Below are 11092 nucleotides of genomic sequence, written 5' to 3' on the forward strand. Positions count from 1 at the left end.
ATGTATGCTGGGAGGCAATTGAACAGTCTTGGGCCCCGGACACTTACTGTGTTGTCTCTCAGTGTACTCGTGGCACCCCTGCTTTTCATCGGGGGAATGTTGCATCTCCTGCCGAGTCTTTTGCTTTCATATGGAGTGATTTTCGTGTGCAGGTTTGGTACCAATCCCTCCAGGACCTTCCAAGTGTATATTATCATGTATCTCTCTCGCCTGCGTTCGAGGGAATACAGATCAAGGACCTTCAACCGTTCCCAGTAGTTTAGGTGCCTTATCGCACTTATGTGTGCCGTGAAAGTTCTTTGTACACTCTCCAGGTCTGCAATGTTGCCAGCCTTGAAGGGGGCCGTTAGTGTACAGCAGTATTCCAGCCTAGAGAGCACAAGCGATTTGAAGAGAATCATCATGGGCTTGGCGTCCCTAGTTTTGAAGGTTCTCATTATCCATCCTATCATTTTCCTAGCAGATGAGGTAGATACATTGTTGTGGTCTTTGAAGGCGAGATCCTCTGACATTATCACTCCCAGGTCCTTCACATTACTTTTCCGCTCTATTGTATGGTTAGAATTTGTGGTATACCCTGACACATTTTTAATTTCTTCAAGTTTTCCATATCTGAGTAGTTGAAATTTCTCCTCGTTGAACTTCATATTGTTTTGAGTGGCCCATTCGAAGATTTGGTTGATGTCCGCTTGGAGTCTCGCAGTGTCTTCGATGGAGGTCACTGCCATGGTGATCCGGGTGTCATCCGCAAAGGAAGACATGGAGCTATGGCTTACATCTCTGTCTATGTCAGAAATGAGGATGAGGAATAGAATGGGAGCGAGTACTGTGCCTTGTGGAACAGAGCTTTTCACAGTGGATGCCTGGGACTTTACTCTGTTTACTATTACTCTTTGTGTTCTGTTTGTCAGGAAGTTGTAGATCCATCTACCAACTTTTCCCGTTATTCCTTTATCCCGCATTTTGTGTGCTATTACACCATGGTCACACTTGTCGAAAGCTTTTGCAAAGTCTGTGTATACTACATCTGTATTTTGTTTATCCTCTACAGCATCCAGGACCTTGTCATAGTGGTCCAGTAGCTGGGACAGGCAGGAGCGACCTGCTCTAAACCCGTGTTGCCCTGGGTTGTGTAATTGATGGGTATCTAGGTGGTTGGCTATCTTGCTTCTTAGAACCCTCTCAAAGATTTTTATGATATGGGATGTTAGTGCTATCGGTCTGTAGTTCTTTGCAATTGCTTTACTGCCACCTTTGTGGAGTGGGGCTATGTCTGTTGTTTTTAGTGTGTGTGGGATGACCCCTGTGTCCATGCTCCCTCTCCATAAAATGCTGAAGGCACGCGATAGGGACTTCTTGCAGTTCTTGATGAACACGGAGTTCCACGAGTCTGGGCCTGGGGCAGAGTGCATGGGCATGTCATTAATTGCCTCTTCAAAATCTTGTGGAGTTATAATAATATCCGAGAGTTTTGGGATGACCAAATTTTGGGTTTCGTTCATAAAGAATTCATTTGGATTGTCGACCCTTAGAGTGGGCAGTGGATCGCTGAACACTGAGTCATATTGGGACTTTAGTATCTCACTCATTTCTTGGCTATCATCTGTGTATGTCCCATCCCGCCTAAGCAGGGGCCCAATACTGGATGTTGTTTTTCCCTTAGATTTGGCATAAAAGAAAGAGTATATATATATTTTTTTTCAATTTCCTTTATGGCTTTTAGTTCTTCCTGTGATTCTTGTCTCCTATAAGATTCCTTCAGCTTAAGTTCGATATTTGCAATTTCATTGACTAGTGCCTCCCTTCGTATTTCAGATATATTGACCCCACTCAGCAGCTCTGTGACTCTTTGCCTTCGTCTGTATAGGGAACGTCTCTCTCTTTCTAGTTTACATCTTCTCTTTCTTTTTCTTAATGGAATGTGTCTTGAGCAGATCTCAAGAACCACAGAATTCATTTTTTCAAGGCAAATGTTCGGATCTGTGTTGTTTAGGATATCTTCCCAGCTTGTTTCATTTAGGACATGGTTTACTTGATCCCATTGTATGTTTTTGTTATTGAAATTGAATTTCGTGAAGAGACCTTCATAACTGCTCACATTTTGCTGGTCCGGAGCCCTGTGCATACATGTCTGTACCTCTATTATGTTGTGATCTGAGTGAATTGTCTTTGATACAGTTATATTACGTATCAGATCATCATTGTTAGTGAAGATGAGGTCCAGCGTATTTTCTAGTCTTGTAGGCTCTACTATTTGCTGGTTTAAGGTGAATTTGTTGCAGAGATTTAATAGTTCGTGTGTGTGTGAATTTTCATCTGAGCTGCCTCCCAGGGTGATCTCTGCTAAAACATTGTTTGCTATACTCCTCCATTTTAGGTGTCTCAGATTGAAATCTCCTAGTAGCTCATATTTATTTTTAATTTTATAGGTTGTGTACGTTTTCATTTTCCAGCTTAGTCAACCTACAAAAAAGACACTCACAAAGTTAAGTATGAACGATTTTGCTGGGTGAGTAGACAATGTCGATAACTAGATAGTAATGGAGAAGACAGTTGTGGTTTTGGGACGCTTCCTGGAGCATTGAGGAGTGTCGTATGAGCGTCCCAGGACGTTTTTTTTCTTTTTTGCCGAAGAGCCCAAATTTGAAGCCTGAATAACTTGTGGTTTCATAGGAAAGAATGTGTATATGGAATCTACATCTTATCGTCTCTCAGAGCACGTGTCTGTGTGCTCAGCAGAGTTGTGCTCCATTTATAAGCTTACTATTTTTTAGAGCGGCCGTATTTGCCATCGGAGACTGGGTGTCGTCTAATTATTCTTAATGGATGCTTGGTGGGTTAGGCGATTTACGCAGTGGTAGTCATTCTGTTGTACATGAGACCTATGTACACATCAAAAGCGTAGCGTTGTTTTCAGATGTCCCAAGTCATAACAGCATTGTCGGAAACGCGCGATGAGAAGGAGAGGTCAGTGACTCAGTAATTAAGTTGCTGAGAGGTATTTATCTAGATTTAATTAAGAGTCTCTTCTCTGGGACTGGTAAGCCGAGTGGGACTGGTGATTATTCCCAGCTGGTACCTAGGAGGAATGGGTATGCAGACTTCGACTAAAGTGCGCGAGAGTTGATAGGCTGCAACTTTTTGGACTGAAATGAAGGACTGTGCCGGTCTGTCAGACACTCAGTACAGCGATCCAAACCGTGGAACGGGTGGAGTTTGAACCCATGGCGAGTGAGTCGTAAAACTCCAGGCCCGTGCGTATGCTCTCCAAGCTGAAGGATTGACCACCTCAAATACTTTGACTCCAAGGTTGATGGACTGATTGCATCATCTTTACTTCACTACTACACCTGCTTCCTCTGTATTTGCCTGAGGAAGCCTACTGTGTAAGCGAACCTTTTCAACAGTAAATATACCCAACTACTGCACACATGTCTTGCTCTAAACAGCCTGAGACCTGAATGTATCAAGTTCATGTATAAAGCTAAGCACAGATATACACACATTATTAAGAAAGGGATTACAGTTAAACTTTTGTGGATTCTATCTCACACAGGCCTCCAGGAGCACGACAAAGTTCTTGAATTAGCTAAACAAGCATTAAATGTAGAGAATGTTGAGTATAATTTTGCTCTTTCATACAAAAGTTGACGAAACATTATCTGAAAGGAACTAGTAAACGAACTTGAAGAAAGTAGAACAGTACAGATTTAAACTTGCAGGTCAACTATTCATCATAGTAAAATGTGTCAAGTTAAACATGTCTATGGAGAAAGTAACAAGGTCAGTAGACTGCAAGATTACTGCTAGAATATAAGTTTATGGCAATACGGTTTGTATGGAGTTGTTAGTGATATAAAATATAAAATGTGCGGACAGACAGGGCCATACACTGGAACATTATATCTTACACAAACATCTTCATGCAAACCTTATAGGATATAGCAAAACAACTTATTATTAATGAGAAAATATCTGAAATATTGAAGGTTGTATCCACCACATTTTGCATCGTCTAGATGAATGGACATTTTCTTTTTAGATAAGATTGCAACCAAATTATGACCAATATATTTTAGTGGTAATATATAAATTTCTTCTGAGATTGTATCCTTTACTGTATTATATACATAAACTATATGAAGTAATTGTAAAATATGAAATAACCAATATTTCTTTCTAGTGATGGAGCAATGTTTAGTAGGGTCTGACAGACCCACTGTGACGCCTATGGTACAATTTCTTGAGTTCTTGCTCACAGGCTGAGCTGCGGTTGCACAATAAACTGGCCGCTCAGGCGGCACAACTGCGTCACAAGATGTTAGAGAGAGAACCATTCCTCCCTCCTGCTGATAACAGCAAGGTGGGAGACTAGTGTGTGTATATATATGTATATATATCGCGAAGAGACACCTGGTGAAGCTCTCACTCACAACAACACGTAACACGGTAACTCAGTAATTATTATTCTCAAATTTTTATAATCAAGACCAAGCGCTAAAGCCACAAGAGCATCCCAATTAAAAGTGGAATAAAATCGAGTGAGCATCATCATAAAACAAGTTAATTTCAACATGAAGGCTATGATATTACTTGCTGGGATCCTCTTATTTGCTGGTGAGTTCTGGAACACCAAGTTTTCACTAGTTCCTCCATTATTATTATTATTATTATTATTATTATTATTATTATTATTATTATTATTATTATTAAACAGAAGTGCTAAACCCACTAGAATCATACAGCGCTGGACTAGTTCCTCCAGTAAAGTAATTTAATCTTTTAATTGGCTCAATGAGTATTTTTCCCGGCTTTGCTACAGTTTTTCGGAGTGATTTGTGCACATGGTGGTTATTTTGTGTTGAATACCAGATATATTAATATAAGGAACATATAACTACAACTTGCTACATGGTCATAGATGACAGGTGTATGTACAAACGATTTCAACATTATTATATATAAGTGTTTTGATTATTTAACTTATACATCCATCCCCCCCCCCACACTCATTCTAACTCCATTATTAACAAAATTAATTACATTTTGCAGTGCCCGGCAACCTTAGTTTATATGACATTTTTACAATGAGCAAGTGTGTGATTACCCAACACAATTTTGTAGTTCCTCGTCTCTTTGGCAAGTTAAATGTGTATGTTTGTGTGTGGTGCAGGTGGACAAGGCTGCGACGTTGGTTGGGTGCAAATCCAGGAATCATGTTTCATGTTCCACATGAATGTTATGCTGTCGTGGCAAGACGCACGCGCCTTTTGTCAAGACTCTGAAAGTGACCTGGCCAAGGTTGTTGATGGTGACACACACAGAGGTGTCTATGTGTACATCCATACTTACGGTATGTGACCTCATGAATACGCATCGAATGAACAAGCGCTTTCGTGACATCAGCCTCGAATCTCGATTAAGCTAACTTGCTTCTGAAGATGTGTGGCCGAGTCTACGAAAGCGCTTGAGCATTCAGTTTAGAGCGAACTGTAAATTAAATGCAAGACAAGTGATTTCTTTGAAGTTACCTTCTCCTGCGTTTTAACACATACTGAATATAGACATTACAGCATTTGCTGTGCCATTAAAACTCTTATTCCAGTTTTTTCACAAAAACACTTATTTGGTACGTACAAGAATCATATCTACTATTAGGTAGAAAGACACAAGTGTAGCTAATACGGCATTTAATTGTGGCAACGTTTCGTTCTCCAGGAGTTTTGTCAAGCCGTTACAAACAATATAAGGACAGAGGGGTGTATATATATATATATATATATATATATATATATATATATATATATATATATATATATATATATATATATATATATATATATATATATATATATATATATTTTTTTTTTTTTTTTTTTTTTTTTTTTCAACAAGTCGGCCGTCTCCCACCGAGGCAGGGTGACCCAAAAAAGAAAGAAAATCCCCAAAAAGAAAATACTTTCATCATCATTCAACACTTTCACCACACTCGCACATTATCACTGTTTTTGCAGAGGTGCTCAGAATACAACAGTCTAGAAGCATACACATATAAAGATACACAACATATCCCTCCAAACTGCCAATATCCCAAACCCCTCCTTTAAAGTGCAGGCATTGTACTTCCCATTTCCAGGACTCAAGTCCGACTATATGAAAATAACCGGTTTCCCTGAATCCCTTCACTAAATATTACCCTGCTCACACTCCAACAGATCGTCAGGTCCCAAGTACCATTCGTCTCCATTCACTCCTATCTAACACGCTCACGCACGCTTGCTGGAAGTCCAAGCCCCTTACCCACAAAACCTCCTTTACCCCCTCTCTCCAACCCTTTCGAGGACGACCCCTACCCCGCCTTCCTTCCCCTATAGATTTATATGCTTTCCATGTCATTCTACTTTGATCCATTCTCTCTAAATGACCAAACCACCTCAACAACCCCTCTTCTGCCCTCTGACTAATACTTTTATTAACTCCACACCTTCTCCTAATTTCCACACTCCGAATTTTCTGCATAATATTTACACCACACATTGCCCTTAAACAGGACATCTCCACTGCCTCCATATATATATATATATATATATATATATATATATATATATATATATATATATATATATATATATATATATATATATATATATATATATATATATATATATATGCACCCTCTGTGTCCTGTATTGCTTGTAACGGCTTGACAAAGCTCCTGGAAAGCGAAACGTTGCCACGATGAAATGTCGCATTAACTACACTTGTGTCCTTTTTACGTAACATACTGTCGGTAATTTTGCTAACATTATTACAATGTGGTGGTGCGTGTCTGAGGTAGGACTGAGTGGCTCTTTCTGGCTGGGTGCATCAGACACGGCATCGGAAGGTGACTGGGTGTGGGTGACTGACGACACCAGAGTGGAGAAAGGAACCCCATACTGGGCCCTCGGGTACAATATCTTCGGTAAGTGATATATAATTCTTAATCTTGAAGGCCCGAGTTTACAAATGATTAAATGATGAAATATATGATTACATCCTTACCTTTAACGCTTAACCCGCTAGGGTTATACACCGCTGCAGGGTAGGAGCCCATAATTCCAGTTTCATCAGTAAAATATCTGGGAATCACCTCTGACCCATGCATGTCAGGAGAATTTATAGGGAACAACGTAGTACAGAAAGCGATTGTCAGACTGAAGTTTCTCTACAGATAGGCACAGTGTTTATCTACTGAGGCTCACAGGACCCTATGTCTAGCTCTTATACAATATCGTGGTACTCTGCCTTGACATAAAAACTGAAAGACAGACTGCAAATCACCCAGAACAAAATGGTAAGATTCATACTGGACCTGGGTCCAGTATGTAGGCCAGGATGAATTACAACAATTGGATATAGTGAATGTTGAAGACAGAGTAAAACAGCTGTAGTTGAATCAAGTTTATAAAATTGCTCACAAACAGTGTCCAGAATATCTTGCTGCCAATTTTGCCAAGGCTGAGAACCAAAGCAATCATAGTACTAGGGGGAGAGAGCACAACTTTGTAGTACCCACAGTCAGTGGCCAGGTTTCAAACACCTTTTATTGTACAGCAATAAAGAAATGGAACAGACTGCCTGCACATGTCAAAGCCAGTCACAGCATGAACCAGTTCAAGAAGACTGCCAGAAGGTGTCTGATGAATGTAGCAACAGAAAGGGAGGAGAATGATTTTTTTAAGCTAACACATACAAATATACATAACTCATTTTACTTTATTCCTAGTATATCTACTTTATAGTATAATAATAAGATATTATCTCCTTTATAGTATAATAACGAGGTATTAAAAGCACTCCCAATGGAAATAAGTCACTGTCTGACTTTTTTTTAAGTTATCCTAGGTTCTCTACACACATGCTTCTATGTATGATAATCTGTGTAATTGTATTTGTGTATACTTGAATAAACTTACTTACCTGTGTGCTAAAAGTGTAATATTCTTGATCAGAAACCAGCGAGGGTGAAAGATATGTCAGAGGCAGAGTTAGTAACTGCAGTGAAGAGCCTTCAATACACATATAACCGACATATAGGTGAGAGGAGCTTACGACGACGTTTCGGTCCGATTTGGACCATTTACAAAGTGGTTGTCAAAGAATGGTCTACAGTACCGACAAGATGAAAATTAATGACAAGTGCAGCATCTGGGTATCTTTATTGTAGACGTTTCGCCCTCCAGTAGCTTTATCAATACGAATTCAAGGACATAATGGGAAGACAGTAGAACTATGTACAATAAGCAAGTGATTACCTCATATTTTGTATATAGTTCTACTGTCTTCCCGTTATATCCATAAATTTGTATTGATAAAGCCACGAGATGGCCTAACGTCTACAATAAAGATGTTGCACTTGTGTCTAATTTCCATTATTTACAAAGTCACAAAGTGTGACTTTGTAAATGGTCCAGGTCGGGCCCAAACATCGTCATAAGCTTCTCTCTCTCCTATGTGCTTGTTATTTGTGTATTGTTCCAGTCCTTTAATGTAAAGGCTGCACATATCTTTCATTAATCTTTGACACGCGCAAGGAACGCCCTGTACAAAGTGGAAGGTACTGTATATAACCAAAAATTATACTGCGTCTTCCATGTTATTACTTTTTCAGATTCTTCCATATTCAGAATTGTAAACATCAACGTTATATATAAAATTATAAATTCTATCAAACCTCTTAGAGAATGTTGATGGTCGAATCGATACGTCCTTGGCACATTATGTGTTAAAATTTATGTACGACAGACTTAAAAAGGCAAGACTTAGATTAAAACACAATATATCACTAGATCTGGTCAATACTAAGATTTTAATTACTCGAATGACTGACTAAAACCTAGCTGGACACTTTTTACCAAGCTAAGGCGACCTAAAGAAGAATCATATTCACAGTCACTCTCTTCCTAGCTGTTTTTCTGTAAAGATATAGACGTCATGATCCAACGATAACCCACCAAACTGCATCTTCCCCACACCAGATTTTCAGCTTTTAAGACGAAGTTTAAACACAATATGGAAACTCAAAATATTTCTAAGATCGTATCTTCAGAAATAAAATACGATATTCCGTCTTTTGTTACTGTTACTCCTTAAATACACACACTGTTGTATATCTTTCTCATACACATTAGAAAAAAATTATAAAGAAATTGGAACCATTTACTCCTGTGCAGGGTTTAACCAAGAGCCAACTGGCGGCCCAGATGAGAACTGTCTGGCCTTGGACGAGGAGAGAAAGTACTTCTTCAACGACGCCTCTTGTAACCTCACCTACCATCCCATATGTATGAAGTAAATGGTATTGGTTGTGACACACTCTTTATACAGATTTAACATTCTTTATTATGACGTAACGTTTATGATACAACTATCTTGATGTAACAACTATCTTGATGTAACAACTATCTTGATGTAACAACTATCTCGATGTAACAACTATCTTGATGTAACAACTATCTTGATGTAACAACTATCTTGATGTAACAACTATCTTGATGTAACAACTATCTTGATGTAACAACTATCTTGATGTAACAACTATCTTGATGTAACAACTATCTTGATGTAACAACTATCTTGATGTAACAACTATCTTGATGTAACAACTATCTTGATGAAACAACTATCTCGATGTAACAACTATCTTGATGAAACAACTATCTTGATGTAACAACTATCTTGATGCAACAACTATCTTGATGTAACAACTATCTTGATGTAACAACTATCTTGATGTAACAACTATCTTGATGTAACAACTATCTTGAAGTAACAACTATCTTGATGCAACAACTATCTTGATGTAAGAACTATCTTGATGCAACAACTATCTTGATGTAACAACTATCTTGATGCAACAACTATCTTGATGTACAACCATCTTGATGTAACAACCATCTTGATGTAACAACTATCTTGATGTAACAACTATCTTGATGTAACTATCTTGATGTACAACCATCTTGATGTAACAACTATCTTGATGTAACAACTATCTTGATGTAACAACTATCTTGATGCAACAACTATCTTGATGTACAACCATCTTGATGTAACAACTATCTTGATGTAACAACTATCTTGATGCAACAACTATCTTGATGTACAACCATCTTGATGTAACAACCATCTTGATGTAACAACTATCTTGATGTAACTATCTTGATGTAACAACTATCTTGATGTAACAACTATCTTGATGTAACAACTATCTTGATGTAACAACTATCTTGATGTAACAACTATCTTGATGTAACAACTATCTTGATGTAACAACTATCTTGATGCAACAACTATCTTGATGCAGCAACTATCTTGATGTAACAACTATCTTGATGTAACAACTATCTTGATGCAACAACTATCTAGATGTAACTATCTTGATGCAACAATTATCTTGATGTACAACCATCTTGATGTAACAACCATCTTGATGTAACAACTATCTTGATGTAACAACTATCTTGATGTAACTATCTTGATGTACAACCATCTTGATGTAACAACTATCTTGATGTAACAACTATCTTGATGTAACAACTATCTTGATGCAACAACTATCTTGATGTACAACCATCTTGATGTAACAACTATCTTGATGTAACAACTATCTTGATGCAACAACTATCTTGATGTACAACCATCTTGATGTAACAACCATCTTGATGTAACAACTATCTTGATGTAACAACTATCTTGATGTAACAACTATCTTGATGTAACAACTATCTTGATGTAACAACTATCTTGATGCAACAACTATCTTGATGTAACAACTATCTTGATGTAACAACTATCTTGATGCAACAACTATCTTGATGTAACAACTATCTTGATGTAACAACTATCTTGATGTAACAACTATCTTGATGCAACAACTATCTTGATGTACAACCATCTTGATGTAACAACTATCTTGATGCAACAACTATCTTGATGTACAACCATCTTGATGTAACAACTATCTTGATGCAACAACTATCTTGATGTACAACCATCTTGATGTAACAACTATCTTGATGCAACAACTATCTTGATGTACAACCATCTT

General features: G+C 38.0%; 1 protein-coding gene across 1 annotated transcript; it reads left to right on the forward strand.

Moving 5' to 3' along the window:
• The first annotated feature begins 4367 nt into the window (after positions 1-4367).
• Positions 4368-9472, forward strand: LOC128684584 (perlucin). The gene is made up of 4 exons (XM_053770889.2): positions 4368-4617; positions 5174-5353; positions 6839-6964; positions 9216-9472. Exons 1-4 carry the CDS (start codon positions 4575-4577, stop codon positions 9335-9337), a joined length of 471 nt encoding a protein of 156 aa, XP_053626864.1. The 5' UTR covers positions 4368-4574; the 3' UTR covers positions 9338-9472.
• The last annotated feature ends 1620 nt before the right edge of the window (positions 9473-11092 follow it).

The sequence above is a fragment of the Cherax quadricarinatus genome, chromosome 4, assembly GCF_038502225.1.
Source record: "Cherax quadricarinatus isolate ZL_2023a chromosome 4, ASM3850222v1, whole genome shotgun sequence".
In the NCBI taxonomy this organism is placed as follows: domain Eukaryota; kingdom Metazoa; phylum Arthropoda; class Malacostraca; order Decapoda; family Parastacidae; genus Cherax; species Cherax quadricarinatus.